The 23,310-nt window shown below is 46.9% G+C and overlaps 1 protein-coding gene and 1 long non-coding RNA gene across 14 annotated transcripts in view; one reads left to right on the top strand and one right to left on the bottom strand.

The window, feature by feature from the left end:
• Nucleotides 1–1,884: 1,884 nt before the first annotated feature.
• On the bottom strand, nt 1,885–14,768 carry LOC135312480 (uncharacterized). Of its 3 annotated transcripts, XR_010372033.1 has the most exons (3): nt 14,423–14,768; nt 8,504–8,564; nt 1,885–8,386 (listed from the first exon to the last, which is right to left on the bottom strand). It is a non-coding gene; the product is annotated as an uncharacterized LOC135312480 (long non-coding RNA). The 3 variants fall into 3 exon arrangements; XR_010372031.1 differs by having other exon boundaries at nt 1,885–8,564; XR_010372032.1 differs by lacking the exon at nt 14,423–14,768 and adding an exon at nt 10,248–11,099 and having other exon boundaries at nt 1,885–8,564.
• Nucleotides 14,769–14,881: 113 nt separating this feature from the next.
• Nucleotides 14,882–23,310, top strand: part of ESRRG (estrogen related receptor gamma) — a 404,109-nt gene continuing 395,680 nt past the window's right edge. For 4 of the 11 annotated variants that reach the window (XM_064446259.1, XM_064446251.1, XM_064446248.1 and 1 more), the window contains exon 1: nt 16,011–16,206. Coding sequence is in view for 3 of the 11 variants with exons in the window: in XM_064446250.1 (XP_064302320.1) it covers nt 14,971–14,972 (2 nt within the window). In the remaining 8 variants the exon portion in view is untranslated. Of the gene's footprint in view, nt 14,973–16,010; nt 16,207–18,333; nt 18,355–23,310 lie in introns of those variants that run through there. The other 7 variants (XM_064446244.1, XM_064446246.1, XM_064446250.1 and 4 more) reach the window with 6 other exon arrangements.

Raw genomic sequence — 23,310 nt, 5'->3', positions numbered from 1 at the left:
TGGTGCACTTGGCACTTTTACAGGAGTAATATTCATGTGAACATGAATGGTTTTGCCAGTATGTTAGTCATCTGCAGGATTTTAGTCCGCACTTGGTATGGCTGTGTTTCTGTATCACCTTTTGTCTCCTGGGCAGAATCTTGTGGGTAATGTGCAGTTCAGCTCAACCCTCTGCTATTGTCTCTGTTTCTCTTTTGCAGTATTTTGAGGTATTAGTGGAGTGAAGGATCCTCTCTTCACTTGCTTTCTCAAACTTCCCCATTTAAAACTGAAGTGCCGGGGGGACTATCGACTGGTGTTTAATAATGCTCTACACTAGCAGCTTTCTTTTCATTGTTACACTAGATTTTTAAACCTTAGTATATATGGCTCTAAAGTGCTTCCCTTGACCAGCAGCCTGAGCATTATAGAGTAGCAGTCATGAAAAAGAATAAAATTGGTATCTCTCTAAACTCCAGAGTCAAAGGCACAGAAAAACACTGTTGGATGGTACTGAAATATTTTTTCCTCTTCCTGAAAAACAGTATAAACCAACCAGTAGCATGAAAGGACCTAGAAAGAATAGAAATGTAGTCAGATAATAAATTAATTAATCTGTTTGGAAAATGAAGCTGGTAATACCACACTTGGGAGACAAAGACAAAAATTCAGCTCTTGGATGGGGAAAAAGAAATGCAGAGACCTCTTCAGACAGCCTCTCTACTGTGAGCAGTAAACTGTAGGGGGGAACAGAGCTTATTTGAGAGGCACTTGGAGAACTGCATGGTGAGACTGCAAAGCGATAGCGCCTCTGCCTATGATTTTAGAGTTGAGCCAGATTTTTTTTTCATACATCTCATCACCTAAATGGTTCAGGCACGAGGCATGGGTAAATTCAGAGATACTGATATGTGATACTGCAGTGGTTGATCATTTTGACCTATCTTAAGCTCACACCTTAAGGAGAAAAGCATTTGGAGAAGTTTAGAGGCTACAAACTTCACGCTGGAAACACACTTCATCTTCGTTTCTGGCTGATATGCACTGCTGCGTGTGCTGGCAGTCAGCTGTTTTTCCACATGACACTTGTTTTTAAGGAATCATATGAGTGCCTGACAGGCAAAGTCATCAGCATATTTTCAATTGATTACTTTTCTATTGCAAAACAGCATTTTGTATAAATGGAGATGCCGATGAAAAGACCTATTTCTATTCCACTTTCCATCCCCTTGAAAAATAAAAGCAATAATTAAAAAAAAAAAAAAAGGGGGGGGGATGGAATGGGAGTTCCTATGCACAGGTTTTGTCTGACAGGAAAGAATACACACAGGTACTGTCATGTTCTGTTATTGTCTTTATTGTTAATTTTATACAGTTGTTTTAGGGGACATAATTCCAAACCTGAATTACTCGAGAGGAATATTCATGATAACAATTCAAAGAGAGAAAAATGAAAAGAACTTATTAGAATGATGAAGAAAGTTAGCTGTTAGGAGAATCTGAAAAGTCTAAATATTTTCCAAAATATAATTAAAGAACACTTGGTAAGAATCTACAAATATCTGAAAACTTGAACTTCTGAAGGTTTAAAAACTAATGCAGCTTGGTGTCAAGGAGACAAAATTATATTAAATTAGAAGAGCTCATAGAAGTCTAAATTTCCTGAAACTCAACCCAAAATGTGCTTGAACAGTGAGACAGTTTCAAATATGAAATAATTTCTAAAAGAATTGGAGAAACTATATGGATTGCAGCACTTCTAAGAAAGGAAGTAGACTACCAGAATGAAGTATATTAAAGATGGTGAATGTACTATTCCTCATCTTTACACACTGACCTTGTTTCTGTGTTCAGAAACCATATATAGAGTTGTTGAGTTGGTCAATAAACTAATCCAGCCATCAATAAAGCACACCTTCTTGTTTATTAATATGTGATTAAAAATGTATATGATAAAAAGATATTGACTGAGTAGAGTTTGGGTGACAAGAACAATTATAGCTTCAAGCCTAATCAGTACATGAGCTGTTGAACCCAGTGAAAGTCAATAGTCTATTTCTGAACAATTACACATTTTGTTTTAAATAAAGTATTTGGATTTTGCTAGTGCTCTCATTTTCTCTTCATGATTTAGATGTGTACACAGAAGCAGAAAAAAAACCAGCCACAAAATAAATCACCCAATACAGTTCCACTTTATGGTCCCTGTATGATAAAGTTGTAAATATGCAGTGAATAGGGTTTGCGTTAATTATAACTTGCTAGCCACAAATAAATTAAACTCGGGATAAGTATGTCTCTCTTTTCAATTGTATTACTAGTTGCACAGGTCTTAATATATCTACAATGCTCTACTTACATATTTCTGTTGTTGTTAAACAACAACCTAAAGTAATAATTTTACTGCATTCAAAGTGCTCCATCTTGATTTCATTAAGCAGTTTCTTAAATCTAATAAGAAATTATAACCAAAAGCCATTCAATTCCTCCCCGAGTGATCCTTAGTTTTCACAAATTTTTCTCAGAGCTCAATGCACCTTCACTCCAAAGCAACAATATTCCACAGCGCTCGATATCTGATGAAAAGTCAATAACACCACAGTAAAGTTTGAACAGGGTGCATCTTTAAACACCAAAATATTCCAGTATAGTGGACATTCAGTAGAAACTGGGAGCTGGTGAATGGTCAGACATTCCTGAGCAAGAACACAGGGTCACTGGCTTGTGCCCACAATGTTAAAAATTAACTGTGAGCCCAAAGCAAACAGCATCAAATGTCTGGGCTATCCACAAGCAGAACTTTTAGCATTTTTAGCACTGGTTTGTTGTGTCAATATTCAAGATTCTGTGAAATCAATGGTACTCCCCAAGATGTCTGCAAGTTGTAAATCTTTTAAGTGCAAGATCAGAAAGCTCCTTATGATCATTATACCTATGGAATAGATCAAACAGTTATAGTGACTAGCTTTTCCACAGGTATTTTTCCTATCTGCTAATCATGTCATCTTCTTAATTCCTTTGCAGAATATAATGATAGAGACTTCAGAAACAAAATCTTTTGCATTAAAGCTAACACAATTCCGTCATTTATTTTTCTCAAATTCATTCGTTTTAGGTGAATGTAAAATTCACCTTGTTGTTGATTACTAAACGACTGCTGTAGAAAGTTATTGTTTAATAAGGAAGAACAAATGAACTGAAAGAGAAATTTGCCGTTGCACTCACACAGTCTTGGAAGTTTTGGCTTCTTTGAAATCAATGTTGACACTATAAACACTCTTCTGATATTAATATACCAGTTCTGATCCAACAGTAAGTAAAAGTCGATCAGCTTTTCTTCCGACTGAAGCAAGAGTCACTGTTTGACGCTTAGAAAACAGAGTAAGTCCTCCAGGAGGTCATTTCCACTTGATTACAGTCTAGTTCCAACATTTTCATGGATATGTCTGATTCTGGCTAGTGCAAGAGGTGTCACACTGGTGTAGGTGGAACAACAGCATAATCCAGCATGGTATCTCCTGGTCAACAAGAAAAGTTTTCCTTTGGGCAGGAGAAAACATTCTCATGTCTTGTGAAAGAACACTCACAGGGTCAGCTTTGGTTTGTTTTGGATGGTGATGTCTGAAGCATAGAGAACATTTGTCCAGCAATTGAATTGTTCCCATTTTAAAAATGTCCTCTTTAAATAGATGGTACAGTCAGTGCCTCAGGAGTATGTGCAAGTACACAGCAGCTGTGAGTAAAGGGATTGCCCCAGAAGACAAGTTGGGTCATCTAACATAAGAGTCTTGCTCCAAGTTGCCTTCAGGAGAAGACAACTCTGAAGCTACAGAGTGGAGCTTAGGGAAGTCAGCCCTAGCAGCCTGACCATCTGGCAGGGCTTGCAGGTCATAACATCTCCACAGGAGGAGCCAAGTACAGTAGGAAAGGTCTGAATCTCTTTTTATCTATGGCACTGATACACCTGGGCAATTTTGAATAGATCCTAATCTGAAGAAAGAGTGGGGTTTGATATCCATCTGTTTCAAGACAAATGAGAGTTTCTAAATCAAGGGTGGGGAAGGTATAAATATGCAGGCGAGAAAAATTATTCCTGAAGAGAGAACCCGTTGCACTTTCCGCTTAATAGGTGCAGCTCTCCCACCACAACAGCATACTGCCAAACAGTAAAAAGAGGCTGCACAGCAGGTCCAAAATGTCTTCATCATCTTAAATTCACTTCCTCCGACAACTTTGCCTTTCACCTTCTATCTATTAGTGATACGGGTGAGTGAGTGGGGAGTTTTTGAGTGACAACTGTGACCAAGATGGACCAGACACTGTTAGCAGGAAGAGGCATCCTCACACCCAGAAAATAATAATAAACTTTTATTTTACTCCCCTCTCTAAATTTATGCTAGGACCATCCAAGTCAGTTATAACATCAGTGTATTTATGAATAGAACCTTTGCCTTTGAACATGTACCTATGAAATACTGCAGTGCTATCGCAATGAGCGTTAAGCTTATACTCAAATGACTTACTGTGACCCCTACTGTTGTTTTGGAGCCTTCCAAGATACACAGAGATACAGTCAGATTACTGTACATCAAAGTAGGTACATACTTTTATATAGTGATCTATTCATTCATGATTGAGATATAGTCACCTCAGGGGTGGGATGATACAGGATTATCATCACAAGCAATAGTAAAGCTGTATTGACATGAATACTAGATCTTTGACTTGGTCAGATACATTGAGAAAAGCTTTTTTATTTTCCTATTCTATTATTGTTGGCCATGGTGAGAACAATCTAGCTCTGCAAAGACAATGTAGGGTATATAAGCGCAGCAGTGAATATACTGTTTTCCATCAACATGACTTTTGTACTACAGCCTGAAATTGTTTGCTTTGGTCTTATTAATGTTGCTCAATGGAGATGTAGATGTCCCAGCTAAAACTTTTGTCTCTGATACTAAAACATTTGCTGTTATCTGGGTCAAAATCAGTTCCTAAGGAGCCAGATGGCCACCCTTGCATTGCATAATTGAGATTATATTACTTGTTCTGTCTTGTATATTGGTAGAAAAATTATGGACTTGGAAGCATACGTTGCTTTATTACTAAATATAAGCACAGCATCTAACACCAATGGGAAAAAGACAGAGGCTCTGTTCTCTAGCAGGTCAGTTTTGTTATGCTTGGTTTTGAAATAAGCTGTCTTTTTTATGCACTGGGTACTTCACATATTTGAGGTCTCCAGACAGCATTAAGCAATTTACTCCATAACGTTTCAATCAAGCTTGTGGTTTGTTAGAGAAGCAGAGAGTTAGGCTGTGGTGGCAAAAGCGACGCTGAAGTGGTCCTTGTCAGCGGAAATGGCACTTTATTTGTTACGAGTTACTACTCAAAGTAATGGTTAGCGCTGATTGCATCAGGACTCCTGAAGCTATCTTTATACTCTGCTGCCATACAGTCTCTGTGTTACTAAAAACTGGATCCATTTTCTCTTTTTACATTTGCATTTATTTATCCCATTTATTCAAGTTATTACAGGTAGAATTTTACAATGCCACCATGGTTGTTTCTGGGCATAAAAACTGATGTTGAACTGCAGGTTTGTTCTGGATGAGGATCTGCTGTGAAGCAAAGTGGGAGTAGCAAATTATTGTCTCACTTACCGTCTTGGATCAGTGGATGAATTTTAATCCCTGGCTAAGCAGACAGTTAATTTGGATGTTTCAGTGAGTGAAGCCACTGCTTGACTCCAGGCCAAGGATTCTCCAACTGAGGTCAGGACCACATGCCTGGTGATGGCACTTCCTACCTCTAAAACTGAAAGGGACAGCGATTCTGGAGCTTCTCTGTGTTGTGACACAGAAAACAGAATTTTAAATGTTTAAGAGTCTTCTTTTTCCTGTCATTTGTTCAAATCCAGCCCCATGTAGAGCAATCTGGGTTGTTAATGTTAAATCCACCCACCTGAAATAATTTGAAGATTTTAGTCCAGTTCCCAACAGGTAGGTGCCAGTGTTACCAAATAAATAAGCAATTAATTACGTGCTAATTGAGAAAAAACGTCAGAGGGTACTTGGACTCTCTAGTTCAGTCACTCTTTTGCTTTTATGCTTGACTTCGGTAGGACAGAGGTGTTACCTGTGTTGTACCTGATGAGCAGATGAGCTGAAATACTGCCTAAAAGCTATCAACCTCTCATAAGCACTCAAATCCCTAAAAATAAAAAACATTTGTTAAAGTAAGTGAGATACCACTAAATACACCTAAACTTGCAGTGGGGCTGAATAAAATGAAAAATCAAGGAATCAGAATTGATAAGGAAAGAAAAATCAAAGAACCAATGCAAAAACCTGTATTTCAATGGAAATTAAAAAGAACAGCGGTAAATTAGGTACGGGATAAATCTTGCATAGCCATATAATATTTTAGACATACGCAGACACACAACACAGTCAAATTAAACGAGCATTACAGACTCTATAAACATTTAAAGCCAGTAGGAGCAGTAGGAAGCGAGAGAATGGAAACTCATCACACCACTCAGTACCAATTCCTTGTGCAGATGCTTTATCATACAGCCTTTAATTACACCATCACGTACTTTGAGATGACCAAGAATTTTCCAGGAAAACTGTATTCCTCAAATTTCAGATCACATAATAGAAAAATGTGAGCTCTGACTGAAGCAACAGGGAGGACTTGAAAAAGCCAAGGGGAAAGAGACTGTGCAGTAACCAAAGGCAAGTTGCTGTGGTGTATGCCTGAAATGGAAGTGTCCCAGATACCAATGCTTTCACAGGCAGAGACATGCGCTTTGGTCTTTTCTGGGGCAGCACCATACTTCCATGTCCTCTGATACCCTGGGCTTGTCCCGCTGCTTTTTTCTTCCTCTCATTCCCCCCTTTTCAAGAGTAACTTTACAAAGCTTTTGTTTCATCTGTTCTCAGCACAATGGTGTATGAATGCAATTTGACAGGGCGGTGGGACTTTGGTGCTTGATCTCCTCCACAAGCACCCCTTTGGCATTCTGAGTAGTACGTGGGCAAAGCTTTCTTCAGGAGTTAGTTTCCACTGCCAAGCTTACCTGTGTGGGACTCTGTAGGTTTTATTTGGGGCACACAACTTAAATCCTAATGTGAACCCAACACTGTTGGTTTTCTCTGTTCCTCTCCCCACCGTGCAATAGTATCTGCGTGCTTAGAAAATGTCTTTTCTAACCTGAAACTGAAGCAATGAGATCGTTCTACCCTTTTTAATAAATCTGTATTCCAAACAAATGAGATTAAAGTAAAAAATGCCTGCTGATTTGGAGTATCCAATTAGAGATACTGACTACTTGATATTTTCAATCTTCTTTGCACTCAGCATCACTTGGTGCAGTCAATGCACAGTCCCATGGATTTTGTCTGAGGCAGTGAGTGATTCACTTCAGCCTACCAGACCCCAAAATTTCAAGAAGGGCCCTCATAATACGAAAATGTCAGTGAATCATTGCCTCTTGAGGCAACTTCCCCCACACTGTAGAAGCTTTGGGGTTAAAGGGGAATGGAAGCAAACTCAGCAGGCAAAATTCATCTATTGCCTTGCCACAAAGCCCTGCTTTCTCTTCTTGTGATTAGCTACCTCGTACATGAACCATACCCAATTCTGTGACAAATTAGAGAGGAATCTAGTGAATAAAACCGACAAAGTTCTGATCTGTCCCCAGAGGAAGTGTACCTTGCAGGGCTTCATTTCTGCTTCAGGAAATTTGTGGAATAAGCGCTGCGTGGTTGTGTATCATAATGTATGGAGGCTGCATCAAGGTGCTCTGAAACCCTCAGGTTAGTCATTTCCTTAACATCCCAGTGCCTGATGTTGCAGCTAGTGTTGACCATAGAACACATTTCCTTATTGTGGTGGCGACACACCAAAAAAAAAAAATGTTTTGGATCAGCTCTGAAATACTTCTCTTTTGAAGGTCATTAAAGTCTTTTTTAGCATTAGAAAACAGATTCTATTCCAAATAAAAAACAATGATGATACAGCCAAACTGCATCGGTTTAAAATACTGAAATAAAACACTTTGACTTTGAAAATCTCTACCATGTTTCAAATGAAATTCAGCCCAGCTACTCTGGACATTCTGCAATTAGGCTTCTTTGCTCTTGGCTGACGTTAGTCCGTTTTGCTATCCTTGCCCTCCTATCTCCCCTCCAGGCTCCTCAACCGAACGGTTTCTGTCGGCTTTCTCTGCACAACCTCTGTGTCTCCTTACCTAATCAGTCCCAGTCTCCTGCCTCCAAACACCAGTCCCAGTTTTCCTCTCTGGACTGCTTGGCTGCTTCTATCGCCTTCTCTGTCACAGGCTGGATGTTTTTTTCTCCCCATCATATTCGTGCAGAGACCTCATTCTTCTTGACACAACCTTCAAACCGTTCAGAGCTTAGAAGAGATAGGATTCCTACCTCTCAGATCCTGCGCCAAAGCTTGGGCTCACAGGGAAAATTTGGAGGTGGGGATTAAAGGGGAAATCTAGCCTCACCACTGTATCCTTAAGCTTCTCTTTGCAGCGAGGGCCAATCTTTAGCGATTCCTTTTTCCTGCTAGAATAAAAGAAATCATTTCTGAGAGTGTGTTCATCACAAAATTTCTAATATTTACAAGTTAGCCACATTTAGATAAATTTTCAGACAGGGAGGGAAAGGCATATTTTAAATAATTTTAAAAAAAGTCACATTTTGAGTCTGTGCTTCAAAGCCTGAGGGCAGCAGAGCATTTCAAAGGAAAAAGTTTCCATTTTTTTAGTATGAGCAAAACTGTTTATTTTTCCATAACCTTGTTCTTGGAAATGGACAAATTGTTTTGGCAGGTATTTTCAAAATAATCTGCCTGGTACAGACAGTCAGCATATCGGTTTTCAGCCTAAGTGATGATGTTTTTTCTAAAGCTACATGCAACAGAAAATATGGTCTCTGCTTAGAAATGTTTGCCAACCCCAACACAACGAATGGCAGCACATCCACCTTAGAATATGGTCACAGATTATGTCCTCTGAGGATTTCTGATTTTTTTCAGATGTCGACTGCCTCATGGAAAGGCAAGAGGGTCAGTGGCTATTACTTTCCTATTTTAGAGGAAGAGAAACTAAAATAGGAGGAAAGGAGGGAAAAATAAGGGATAGAATAAAAAAATCCTGGTCTGATTCTTAGTCCCCCATTTTTGTACCCATTGCTGCTGCCTCTGAGAGGCGTTACCTGTGCGACGGTCCTCTGGCCTGGAGTATTGCTGGTATTCATTATGCTACACAGGCCCTCACATCAGAGGTAACATCCCTTTTGTGTTTTCTAACTCTCTGTGATTGAAAGTTTTGGGGGGCTATGAGAGAGGGCACAGAAGGTGCAGGAGAGATCTGCAAATAAAAGTTTAATTCCGATCAGAACAAGCAGCCTCCCACACTCAGCCCTGCGGCTTGTAGAAGTACATCTGTACAGTATATAAAAAAAAAAAAAAAACCCAAACCACAAAAATATCACATATTTCTGAGGGGCCTGATGCAACTCAGGGACAAGGCCCTGTGGAAAAGAGAAGTGTGAGGGGGAGAGCTGTGCTAGGGCTCTGCCGCAGACAGGGCAGTTCACTGGTGTGACCAGCTGGGTGATGGCCATTGCCTTTGCTGTTGCTCCAAGTACCCTGGCCAGGGTGAATCCCTGCAAAGGTGCGAGGTGGAGACGCCAAAGGCCTGAGGTGGACAAGCCGCATAGAAAAAGTTCATGCCACTGTCTGCCTCACTTAGGAGAGTAAGGAACACAGCTAAGTGTTAACAGTAAGTGATGAGCTAGCCCCATGCAGACAGAGAACCTCTTCTAAAAGCCACCCCAACAGCAATAACAAATTCCTTAGTGTAAACTGTGGTCCTCTTCAGAGAAAAAAAAAAAAAAGAAAGAATTGCCAAATCAAACTGCTGACTCCTTTTTTCTTATCAAAACACTGCAGCGTACAACTTAACAGCCCGAAGTAAATCAAATGCGGGACCAGCTGGAACTGGCCAGCTCCTGACCCTCCCTTGATATCAGGTGTGTGCCACACTTCTCTGGCAAGATTAATTTATGATCTCAAGCAACTGAGAGCCCCTAAAACTTTCCATACAGCTGTTAGGACAAGGATGAAGGTTTTCTTTGGAAAGCATCACCACTAGAAAAAGTTGGAGGTCTTCCCGATCAACAGAGATACTCCCCTACTGATGGCAGTGACTTTGTTCCCTCTATATGTCTTATTTTTAAACTCACCCACAATGTGACTATGGGATGAAATTCAGCGGTATGGCCAAAGCCTGGATGTGTGCATCTGAGCGACTGTCAGTCCCCTTTTGCATGTGGAGCTTCCTCTTGAGGGGGGGATTTGGAAGCGTTCATAGAAATGCATTCCTGAAGAAACCTTTCAGTTAAAAAAAGGGGGGGGGGGGGGGGGGAGGAAGGTCCAGGGGAGCGTGAGCGGAGCACACTGAATTGAGAGCAGCTCACAGGCAGCTCTACCTGCTGCATGTGATCGGCGGCGGCTCTGAGGAGAGCGTGCCTGTGTGTGTGATCAATATAATCTATTGCAAAAGAAAGTCTCTGTGTTTCTGTGGGGGGAAGAGATTTAGAAAGGTCTTTAATTATTACCTGCGGACAAGTTAAACTATAACTCGGCAGTAACATACTCCAGTCCCTGGGGGCAGGGGAGGCAAGTCAGGCATCTAAACTGCCTGAAGTCTGTACTGGTATAAATTAAAATGAAATTATTGAAAAAAATAAAATTAATTTTAAAAGGAGAGGAAAAAAAACCCCAAAGCTAGATATAAAGCATTGGCGAGGCAAAAGTAGAGAGAAAAGGAGTTAATATTTCAGGCCGCTGACCTCTCTTTGTGCTTGGCGGGGGGGGGGGTGGGGGGGGGCGCCGAACAGGCTCTGGAGCTGTAGCACCCACGCGTGAAGCTGTGTTCACCCCCCACTGGTGTTTATAACACACCTCCCAAAGAGCCCAAATCTTCCTCCTTGCTACCACGGCCATTTGCTCACACACGATGCTGAGCGACGCCGGCCACCCCCCGACCTCCCCATCCGCCCCCCCCCGCCCGCGGTCGCCGCCGCCCGCGCATCTTGCGCGGGGGCTTAAACCCAGCGCTACTTGCGCATCTCCTCGTCCCTTTCGGAGATCACCTGCCCCTAAAAATAAGGGGGGGGAGGAGAGCCCTGGGGCTTCCAGGGTCACGCCGATCCGGCAATGTATGTAAAGGTATAAGGTGTACATGTATTTATTTATTTATTTTTAAAGGGAGTTTGCTTCTTCGGCAGGTCAACGTGTTAATTAAAAGTTAGTCCAGATGAGTTGCTTGCAGTCCCAGATGCGCGATTAACACATAAGGAAATTATTTTAAAAAAAAATTTAAAGATATTAGAGTGTAAAAGCTCAGCTGAAAACCCCATTTCCTCCTTACTATTAACTAGTAGTCCGCGCAGAGGAAATCATTAGAGATATTATTAAATATAGGTCTATTTTTGAAGTGTCCTGCAAAATAGCCCCAAAATATTATGTAGTAATTTGATATTTTTTTTTTCCTTTGGCACTACAGGTGCTAGCTATGTTTTCCCTTCATTTCCCACACCATGTATATTAAACAGGGCGAGAACATCGCTCCATTGTCGGTGATGACCCCAGACTTCGCCGGAATATTTTGCTTCTCGGTGTAAAATTGCGAAGCGGGTCTCTCTAAAATTCGCTATATTGGTTTTTATAATTACCTCGTGGTCTAAACATTTTCGCATGACATTTCTTAAGGAAAAAAAAAAAAAAAGAATATGAAAGGAAAAAGGAAAGGCACTAACTCAGCTGTCACCGTATTAACATTTCTGTTTGTCTCAGTAACTTTGCCTGGATCGGGTCCGGTGTTTCTCTAGTCGCCCTGCTGAGGCATGCGTTTACCCCTGCCTGCAGCCTAGCCTGACACCGGCTCTTTGCAGGCCCCGGAGCGGCCGTTTGCAGCCGCTGACACCCCCACCCCCCGTGTCCGTCCCCCCCCCCTCCCCGGGCCGGTCCCTGTCGCGCCGCGCCGCGCCGTCCCCGGGCTCCGACCCCCGGTTCGCCGCAAGGCGCTTCCCCCCGCCGCATGGCACCGGGGAGCTTGTACTTCACACCCCGGGGCGCAATTTGTCAGATCTCAGTGGCCAACCAAATAACGCCTAATGTTATTTATTCCAGTGGGGGGAAAAAAACCCAAGCCACAACACACGGGCCGCGGCAGGCCGCCGTCCCCCCTCCTTTCATCTCCAAGATTTTATTCTTTTCTCCGGAATATTTTCTCCGCCTCCAGTCAAGCACAAACCACGGCGTTGCTTTGCCTCCTTACGAGGCTGACCCCCTCGGTGCCCCCCGCCGGGGCCGCAAGCGGCGGCGGCGGGAGCGCAGCGGCGGCCGCACAAGCCCCGCGGAGGGGCGCGGAGCCCCCGCGGCCGCCAGCCCCGGGCCGGGCCCCCGCGGAGCGGCCGCCCCGCACGCCGAGGCGGCGGGAAGCCCTGCGGTTTAAACCCAGCCCGGCTCTCGTTGTCACCAGGAGCGTGGGGTTGTGGTTTTTTTTTTTTTTCCTCCTTTGTAGGATACAGAAGGTGAACAATGAAATCTCTTTGCTAATAGTTTATGAGCCATGAGATTGGAAATGTATATGGATAGACCAGCGCGCCAGGCTAAAAGAAAAAAATCACCGAGAGGCTCCGGGAGCCGGGCGGAGCGCGGGGCAGCGAGGGGCTGCCGGGGCTCGCGTGGCTCCCTGCCGGGAGCGGGAGCCTTCACCGCGAGTGGGGCGGCGGGCGCACCCGGCGGGCTGCACCTATGTCCGCTGTATGTCCGCGGGCTCGTGTCCACCCGCCCCCGGCAGAGCTATAGGAAGGGGAGCCGTGGAGCCCGCGAGGGGCTGCCGGGGGTGCACGACGCGCGCCCACGCTGCCCGCGGCGCCGCTGTCTGCACGACAGGGGCACAAGGCGGCGTGTCGCGCGCGGGGCCGGGCCGTGGGCCGGCCGGGCTGCCCGGCCGGCGTCCCGGGTGGGGCGGCTCAGCGACCGCCGCCTCCCCGGAGGGGAATGGGGGCGAGCGCGGGGCCACCTTTAGGGCCAGCTCGGGGGCAAGCGAGGCAACGGGCTGTAGAAAGGTGCTAGAAGCCGCTTTCCTCGGCGCTTTTCCGGCAGGTCACGTATGCGTGGACGGGGCAGGAGCGGGCGCTGCCCCCCTGCCCTCTCGGCTCGCCTCGCCGCGGCACTCCCGCCTTTACAGGCGCCGACATCTCACGGAAAGCCCATGCCACGGGGAGCCTGAGGGCATCGCTACCTCCCTGCAGTAAAACAACTCATCAACTCCGCTCAGTGCATGCCAGCGAGAAAAGTCGCCACGGCGCGAACTGGCACCATCTGTCCTGCCATTCTGGGAGACAGAGATACATTTCTTTAGACAGGTCAGCAGTTCCTCCCCGGCCAGCCCTGTCAGGTACCTGTCAGGGGAGAAAACCTCTTCATAGTCACCGCGGTAGGACCCTGATCAGCGACAGTTCCTCTGCTGACAGGGACCCAGCCTTAAGCTTCCCGCAAATCCCTGTCCTCCAGAGAGAGGTAACTGCCGGGACGAGGGAAGGCCGAAAATCCCGACACCGCTCAGCCCGTTAACAAAAACCGGGGCGGGGGAGGACGTGGGGGACTCCCGGCCCCAAGAAGCCGGAGGGGCACTTTCCCAGGGGCTGCCCGGTGAGCGCCAGGCTGGGCCAGTGGCTCCCCCCCGGCCCCCGTCGGGGACCGTCCTGGGGGCGGCCCTCCCGGCCGAGCCGTCGGACCGGCCCCGCCGCCGCTTCCGGTGGTGCCCACCGCGAAGGGCCGGGCCGGACGCCGCGGGAGGGGGCACTTGGCCCGGCTGCCCCCCCCAAAAAAAACCCAACAAAACCAGAAGCAAAGCGCCGCTCTCCCTGCCCCGGCGGTGCTCGGGCCGGGCGCGCTCAAGGACGAGGCTCTTGCAACGCCCGCGCGTGCCCAGGCACCCACGCGTGCCCGGGGCTCCGCGGGCGCCGGGCGGGGAGCGGGGCTTGGGGCGGCCGCCGCCGTGGGGCCGCACGGCCGGAGCGCGGGAGCCCCACAGCCAAGTGTTCCTCGAGGCTTTCTCTCGAGTGGATCCATTGCTCCGTGGCTGACCCAGAGCTCCAGGCAAAGGTTTCCTCCCTACCAAAGGAACGCACCCGCCCCCCCAGTAACGCCGGCCTGTTGTCCTTCGGTTCCCCACTTGCTTTGAAAGTGGGGCACGTTCAGGAAAACCTGCCTGCCCGCCTCATTCACTTCCACCCGAGATCGCGTGGAGCCCCCCTATCCCACCCCCCACCCCTTACCCCACCCACCCCACCCCCCAAAAAAAAAAGGAGAACAAAAAAAACCACCCAAACCACAAACGCACCGCATTTCCAGCTTGGAGTTAAAGTCGGTGCTAATCCGGGTCAGTTCTTGCCCCGGGCTGGGAAGGCAGGGAGGGAGGGAGGATGTAATGTATGGGGGGTGGGGGGGGGGGGGGTGGGGGGAAGAGGCCGACACGACAAAAACAAGCCCCAAAACAAACAAACAAACAAAAATCTAGCGCACAATCCCAATAAAGTGAAATTCCTTTCTACACACCCACAACTTTAGCTCTGTCCGCTGCCTGGGGGGTTTTAATCTTGCAAAGAGAAAGGGGGGCTCCCTGCGCAAAATTACGCCTTCTCCTCTCATTTGTTAGCTGATTCCATCAAAAAGTTCGCTATTTATAGGCTACACACACGAACCTGGAGTAATACAAACCCTCCCGTGTTGTTCCCCTCGCAAAGTGGCCGGTCCTGAAGCATCTGATCGGGTTTGTGTCTGTGTGAGTGAGAGAGAGACACACGCAGAGAGCGCTACCGTCAAAGAGGGGGAAAGAAGATCTCAAGCTGAGAGACTTATTAATTGCTAAGAGCTGCTCTGCCACCAGCCATGTGAGTACCTAACAACGATCACCTTTTGCACAGATGGTCAGCGATCAGGCACAGACACTTTCTGTCCTTTTCTTCCTCCCTCCCCTTCCTTAATTTTTTCCTTTGATTCCCCTCCTGCCTGCCTGCCTCCCACCCACCTTTGCTTTTTCTTTTTTCTTTTTTTTTTTCTTTTCTTTTTAGTTTGAGTTTGCACGGCTTATTCCTCCCGAAGAGGAGGAATGAAACGTGGGCGAGCGCGGGGGAGAAAATGTGCCGGAGAAGAGGAAGGAAGGAAGGAGTGGTGGAGGGAGAGGAGGAGGAGGAGGAGGAGGAGGAAGAGGAGGAGGGTTTGTTAAGCGATCGCCTTGTCCCCTGAGTCCGAGCCGGCTGGGAATTAGTAACAGGGAGATAACGGAGGTTGTATCCCTCCCTCTTCCTACGTTTTTCTTTTCCTGGAGCGCTCATACCCCCTGACAGTTATTACCCCGGTATCAGCGCGGGTAACGAGCTGTGCGCATCGACCCTCACTTGGGGGAATTAAAAGAGAAATAAAAGAGAGCGCGCGGGGGGAAGGGGATTTGCTCGCCCCGCAGTGCCCGTCCGCCGGCTCCCAGCCTGCCGCACAGGCAGGTGGGAAGCGCTCGGGGGGCAGCCCGGTCCCTCGGGCTCTGCCCGCCGTTTTGGGGAGCCGGGGAGCGCCCCGGCCCCCGCCGCCCATTCCCCGGCGATGGCGCATCTACACCCGCGGGGTGCGAGGGTGGCTGCGGCGCGTCCCCCGCACGCCCGGCTCCTTCCCGCACGCGAGGTCTCGGTGCTTTGCAGGGCAGTTCCAGTCCTCGGCGTGGCACAGTGTGTGAAATCAAGCCCCACGCAGCAGGCAGGGCACGGCACGTGGGTTTAGGAAATGGCACGGTTGATTCAAAGGGGGGGGGGGGGGGATGCAATCTGTAATGGGAAGCGTGGCTCTCGAAAAGGTAGGTGTCCCGGGTTTGCGGAGGAATGCAGGGCTGGGAGACTCTTCGCGTGGGAAGGCGGGGTGTGGGCAGAGAAGGCGAATTTGCTTCCAGCATGGAGAGACGCTTTTCGAAACCAACACTTGAGCTCCAATCACACACTCTCAGGTTAGCGTAGCATTAAATTAACAGGGTCGGGGTTATCCAGGGCATTATACGGTGTGCCCGGGATATAACCTCTGCTCATTTATACACAAAGAAGAGGGAGAGACGGAGTTACACCTGGAAAGCCAAAGAGCGCGGTGAGTATCGGTATTTGTTCCTCTCTCCCTCACATGCCGGTGAACAAAGTTCAAAGGCAGGCGGTGCGTGTCCGGCCGTGGGTCCGCCGGAGCCCCTCGCTCCCCCCCCAAGGCCGCAGCGCAGCCGGGTCCGGCGCGGGGACCCCCGGCGCAGCCCCACGGGGGGGGTGGGGGGGCAGCCCGGGCAGAGCAGCAATAAGAACTTGTAGTTTCTTGGTTAGAACTTTGCTGCTTTACGTAGGGGGGAAAAAAACAGCCAGGAAAAAAAAAAAAAGTGACTTGGATCCGGCGCTATTTATAGGTGGCAGTAAAGCCTCCCTTTCAGTAGGCAGCCGTGGAAAAGAAGCGTCGGAAAAACTGGCTGCTTTATTGATTCAAGGCGCCGGACGGTCACAGCCATGCTATAGCAGGGCTGGACCGCCGAAGTCACGGCTCCTCTCGGCTTAGGCAGCGAGGAGTGGGATCCGTGTTTGCTGGCCCCTAGCTTGGACACGCTCCCACTCCCAAGCGCAGGTACAGGGCACCAGGGTGTGAGATGGAAGACTTTCCCCTTTTCTTTCAGACACGCACACAATACAGGGCACCCGCAGGGCTGAAAGTGGGCCAGGGCTACACGGTAGGTATCAGATCACACAAAGCAGAGGAAAGAAACCCAGTTAAAAATACATTAGTTGAAATCAGAGGACGAGCTTGATTTTTTTTCCTTCCTTTTTAAACAAAGGTGCACGTTAGAACAAGCTGGAAGCACTTTGTGCCTGACGGTATCCCCCACGCCCACTGGAAATAAGGCGAGAAGCTTGCTCTTCCTTTGCATCTTTAAACCTTGTTTTAATTAGAATTCCTAAAGTAGGACAACCCGGTGGGAGATGTTTTCAAGTATCCACCTACCTCTCTGCTGTAAGCAGAATCGCTGCCTGCAAAATTGCTTGAAACGCAAAATTCTGCCCCACCCCCAGCTTGTTTTGGCACCTACTCACCCTTTCCCCCCAGAATTGCAATCGCTTATGAAGGGTTACTCCATTAGGAGGTAAAGAGAAACCCCAACCACCCAGCAGTAATGAGATGAGCTGGACTCCGAGAACCTCGCTTTGCTCAGTGCGGCACGAAAGGGTTTGGACAGAGAGCGTCCCTTAAAACTAATGCTTTTTTTTTTTTTTTTTAAAGTCCCAAACTGGGCGTATCCCTACCCTTCTCCTTTAATTTATTTGATTAAATCATAACAAAAACAGAGTCATCAGCTTCTTGTATTTCCTCACATGTAACCATACGCGAAACCTTTTATACGGAGGCAAGTAATTGGCTTTAGTTCACTACGGGCACAGGCTGGGCTGAAGTTGGGCTCCCGCTCCCAGGGCGGCGTTTCACGCAAACGCGCGTTACAGCTGCACTTCACGCTCCTCATTTGCGAACCCCGGGGCTTTTATTTTTTTTAAACTGTTTATCTCATTCTCCATCTTTCTGTGATTTCCCTCACGAGGGCTGCTCCCGGCAGGGGCTTGCGGGACGCGGGTGGGTCTCTGGCCCCCCGCGGGGTTTGGTGCGTGGCGAGGCCGGGGCAGGGCTGGGAGCGCTCCCCGCGGGCGCCCACCTCCCGCCCCTGCACCGCGCTCGCCGCGTGCTTCCACCCCCGGGTTAGGGCGAGATTAATTTCGCCTTCAGGAAAGTGAGGTTCTGTTAGCTAACTTCTAGCTTAAATTAAAAAGAAAGGAAGAAAAAGAAAAGAACTCTGAAAGTTTCTCAGGTAAAGCTCGGAGTCCCTTTAGTTATTATTCAAATGAACAACCGCCTCAATTGACTCTTTAATTCAGAAATGCCTGCCCGAGAAGAATAAGGATAATTCCCCGGCCCCTCTAAAAGCTAGTCGCAGGACGGCGTTTGGTGCATGCGGTCCCCTGGTAACCCAATGACACAGTGACTCCCCCACCCCCCTCCTCGGCTTCCCTCTCAGGCTGGGCAGCGAGGCCGGGCACCGCGCACGGCTTCTGCGGGCGCTGCCCCTCCTGCCCAAACGCGCCCCCCGGGGTTTGCACCCCGGCTGGGCTCTCACAGCCCGGTGCCGCCGGCGCAGCGGGAGCGCCGTGCCAAAGGAATTACTGAATTACTAGCCGCCCCCGCCCCCCTAAAAGCGCAGGGGTCTGATAGCAACAGGTAACGAGGGCACCTGCAGCCCTTCGGGGGTGTTTAAGTGCTAATAGAGGGAGCAGGAGTTTTGCGAAAAGGATGGCATTCGGTAAGGGGGTGTGTGGGGGCAGAGGGCTATCTAAAAGTAGGGCTTAGTGACACTTTAACAAAAGTTTAACGTTGCTGTGAGGCGAACGGGACCTCTGGAGCCAAGCGGAAAAGCTGCCTCGCCTTGGTTTCTTGCGGTCCCGAACAGCCCCGAGAGCCGCCCCGCAAAACCGCGGGTCTGGGGGCGGACACGTCTTGCTGTCCTGGGGGGCGGGGGTGTGGGTGTCCCCGTCCCGTCCCATCCCCCCTCCGACCCCCCGCAGGCACCCGCCGAGGATGCTGCGGGGCCGGGGCGGGCGGAGAGGCGCGGCGCGGAGAGCGGGGCAGCCCCCCGCCCGCTCATTCCCCCCTTGCTCTCGGGGGGCACGGCGGGAGCGGCGCTTCGCCCTCGGCCGCAGGCCAGACCCCGAGCAAGCCCTCGCAGGGGTGGGGGGGGGGGGTTGTCTCATAGCCCGGGCAGGGGGCCCACGGCCACCTGGGGGCCCCCGCGGGGGTCCCCCACTGGGGACGCTGCCGGCCGGAGCGCCGTGGCGGGTGGGCCGGGCTGCCCCGGGGACGGCGGCGCCGGGAGGGGACCCCGGGCTGACCCGAAAGGGGGGAGCTCTCCCCTTCCTCTCCCCGCCCCGGCTCGGCTCTTTGTTCTTTGCCCCTTTGTTCTCCCTCTCCTCGGCGTTTGCCCTAAGTTTCCAGGGGGCTGGGGGTGCGGAGGAAAGTTGCTGAAAGCTGAGGGATTACAATACGTGGATGCCACGAGTCGGTGAAACGGGGCGGGGGTCCCTCCGCGGGGCTACGAGCCGCTCCCCAAATCCTGTCGCTTTGTCCGGCCTGCCCAAGGGATCCGTGTGTGGCGCCGGAGACGGGCCCCGCTCGGCCCGATGCGGAGGCAGGAGGGGGAGATGGGGCTCCCATGGCCCCAGCGCAGCCCTGAGGTACCCGGCGCCCCCCTTTTTCGCCATTTGAAAGCATTCTGGTGGTCAACTGTCCTTTCTGGTGGGGAAGGGGGGGGGGGGGGGGGCGGAATAATAATCAGTGAACTTATTGTAATGAGATGAGGCGGCGGGTCACAGGGTTGAAGGATTTCTGAATGTTAAGATTTTAGGGCACACGTACTCGTTTGAGTTGTGCAAACCCAGGACGGATTTGGCCTCATCGCTTTCTTTTCGGCGTTCTCCCTGCTTGCTTGACAGGACTATGGTAAAGCGTTGTCAGGAGTTAAACAAGTTGGCGCTTTCTTTCGAAGCAGACGGAGTATCCTCATGGAGCAACATCACAGCTTAAAAGACAGCTTCAGCATGGTTAATGGGAGATCATACAGCACGATTTGGTGTTGACAATAATAATAAGACTTTCTCGGAAACGGAAAACCTCTTTGCTCGGTACAGTGTGGTATAGCCTTATCCTGCCTTGCTAATCATGATTAAATGCTAGAGAACTCCAAGCTTGTTTTACCTTGGGCTAAGAAATCACTAGTAACTTTGCAACTGTCAGTTATCACAGGATTCTTCCCTCTCCCCCGATATGTTACAGTAGGAAAACACTTTGTTTGGGTGAGTTAGGTATTAGGAAAGCTGCTGTAAAAGGAAGTTTTAATAAGGTGTATTGGAGTAGGTCATAACAGGTTACGGACAGAGCCGGAGTTGAGCCCTGAACTCCAGGAGACTTCCCTAACAGCGCTGTTATGCTCCCACCTTTATAACCAAGGATATAATGGATGAGCTAGGTTATATGCTATATATGCACGGAGAACATAATAGCAGTTCGGCGTTTCTTGAAAAGCTGCTTGAATATAATTCTCATAGTTCTTGTAATCGAGAGAATGTCCATAAATATTTACAGCAGCATAACCTAAATCTACTATTTTTATATATGTAGAGATCCCATTAAATGGTTTTTTAAAAAAAATTATTTTCACAGTACTTTTGTATTACACAAAAAGGCTAAAATTGTTTATTAAGGTGAGAAAAATTTCCAGAATTTGTATACATTTTTCTGATATCAGACAAAACAAACAAAGTTTAGAAATAAGGTGAGATAAGATTGGAGTTGACTAAATAAACGTTTTAGATTGAGATTTTTTTAACGCGCGTGTGCTAATAGGGATCATACCATCCTTCTGGCAGATGTTAAACCCCAGGATCAATTTTTTAAATTAAGTGGATTTTGGTTTGAGGTGATGTGGGGCCTGTTCTGGCTTTGTTTTTTCCTGACGTTGAGGGGGTACAGTCCCAGTGAGAAGTCTGGGAACCTCGCAACTGGAAAATCCAGCTTTAGGTATTTCAAGCTGGGAACTCAAACCCAGAAGCTGTCCTTGAAAACTTTGACCTTTATTATTTAGGACCATGGTTCACAGCTGAACATAATGATTGGTCACTAGCAAAGGAGGGAAAGATACAGGCATGCTATCGGATGCTTTGGTGGTAGTTCGATTTTCTAGCTGAGCGTGTCTCCACACACAAGTCTACTAGTTTATTGCTTAAATCCAGAGGCTGGCCACGTTACTTACTGTTCTGTTTATATTCCATTGTTCTCAATGTGTTGTTGCAATATCCAGGTAAAAATGTTCAATGCCATCTACAACAAGGAGTCTGCCTTAAGCAATACTATAATCAGTAATAGCTATCGTTACCGAGAGCAACAGTTTCTGCAAATGACTTATCGCCACAGGAGTTTACAAAGGTATGGCTATAATTGTGTTCAAAAGCAAATAAAAGCAGACATCCAAGAAGGAGAATATAAATTTAATTGGAAAAATGGATCTTACAGAATGCTGTGTGTGATCAATAGCAGTTGCTTCTGTCTCGGTAATGACGACGATTAGAGGGCCAAGCAATGTTAGTGGGTACTTGTTCGAATAGAGGGTTTCTGCAGCAAGAGAAAAATTAATTTCTGACTCAAAAGCATCCATGGAAGGAAGGGTGGTTGCACTTATTAATTAATCTTCCCTTTTTGCTCATGTTTTTTTCCTGACGTACGTAGATTTCCTTTCAATAGGTGAGAAATTTTTATATTTTTTTTTTTAAAAAAAAAAAAAAAGAAAAACTGACAACCCCCTACTACTTCCCTTGGAAACTCTGACATCGAATCCGAGTTACTAAATATCGTGCTGGATTTCAGAGGGCAAACCTAAATATGTAAGGATGGGTTGGGATTTTGTCATCCTGTTTTTTAGAGCAGGGGGAAAAGCTACTGAGTTGCAGTAGCTTGCTAAACTACCAAGTTGTTCAAATGAGGTGTCAGGCAAGACCTTTTACCTCTGAATTTTTATTACCTTTATCTGTTGATAAACACTTGCAGCAAATGAGGGAAAAAATACATTGCTTTCATTTTTACTTGCTCTTTTTATATCGGAGCAGTTCCAAACAGCATCGGTGCAGAGGAATATGGCATAAAATCAGAATAAGAAGGAAATTAAAAATGAACACTGTATGCTTTATAATAGATACCTCTAGGTATAGGTGTGAATGAATATTGATTCATTCATACAGTTCTTAAGTGGAAAAGCCTGAAGTTTACAACAAAGGTAAACAGCATGCCGTACTGCATTTAGCAGACGCTGGCATGTGAACTTTAGGAAAATGGAGAGCAGCCGTCCCCTTGACATCCCTGCAGAAAATTAGATCTTGCCAGAAGAGAAAGGAGAGTGTGTAGCTATAGGAGTTGTGTTAAGAATGGAGGGTTAACAACTTTAATATTGTATTTCTTTTCTTTTATTAGTTTATCTCGGTCTTAACAAAATTAAAAGATCATTTTTTTCTTGTTAATGCCTGTGTTTTATTCTATCAGTATATAGTTAATAAAACTAAAAGAGTTTTCAGAATAATGCGGATCTTGGGCTTTCAAATGTTACAAAGGCCTCATGTGCTTACTACGTGTGTAAAATTGCCACTAACCGTGGTAAAGAGTGGTACATGTTGGCTAAGATTCAGTTGCTGAATAAAAAGAAATTTAGATAATTTTTTTTTTTTTACGTCATGTATGGAAAGATCTGGAGCTCATTTCGTCATGCAGGTATACGATTATGCTTAGGATGTTGACTGAATGCGATAAATGCATTTGCAACAAAAACTGGTGATAATCACGTTTCCATCTAAGTATTTAATCTGTTTCAAAATTTGTCATTCCTCTTAAATAGAGGAGTAGTAGTCAACTTAGAAATTACTTCCCCATATTTATATTCTGTCACAAAAGACTTCTTATTCAAAGCACAAAAATAAGTATTCCTCTGTATTTTCTCAGTGACTCATGACCCTAAGGAACAGCGCTGGCATAATACATGCATTTTCCCTCCCTCAAAATACTTGCAAGAATAGTACATTATCGCCTGTGCATGGTTTTTTGGAACATACATCAGTAACGCATGAATGGCTCTGGCTTTTTGAGCACAGAGGGGAGAAAAGACGATAAATCAATATAAGTTCATTCTAAGTAACTGATTAAGATAAAGGCTTCGTTCTGTTTCCATTGTAGCTAACACCAAAACTCTCGTGACTTTGAATAGCTTCTTCTTACTGTTTGGATTGTGGAAAGGCTCAGAAATCCCAGCTAGCCTTTTGGTTTCGTTGTGCAGAAATACATTGAAGTAGCATAATCTTCTTTGTTGAAAGCTATGGTTCCAGGCCTTAATTTTTACATAGACTCCTACTTAATATTTCTATATTTTTTATCATGTAGGAGGAGGTTTGCCCTCCACACCCTCCCCCACCCATGGAAACAGTTCTCATGTCCATGAGTGGCATATTTGGTATTTTTGTGTTTAACTATTTCAAACCTTCATCCAAATACAGGATAACGATTTTTTTTTTCTTTTGTCACTTGTATCAAATACAAATCCTTACATTGATGCCAGTCTTGGGTAAGCTGCCAATGAACTGTTGC

The sequence above is a fragment of the Phalacrocorax carbo genome, chromosome 3 (genome assembly GCF_963921805.1).
Source record: "Phalacrocorax carbo chromosome 3, bPhaCar2.1, whole genome shotgun sequence".
Taxonomy (NCBI): domain Eukaryota; kingdom Metazoa; phylum Chordata; class Aves; order Suliformes; family Phalacrocoracidae; genus Phalacrocorax; species Phalacrocorax carbo.
This window is presented reverse-complemented; position numbering and strand designations above follow the sequence as displayed.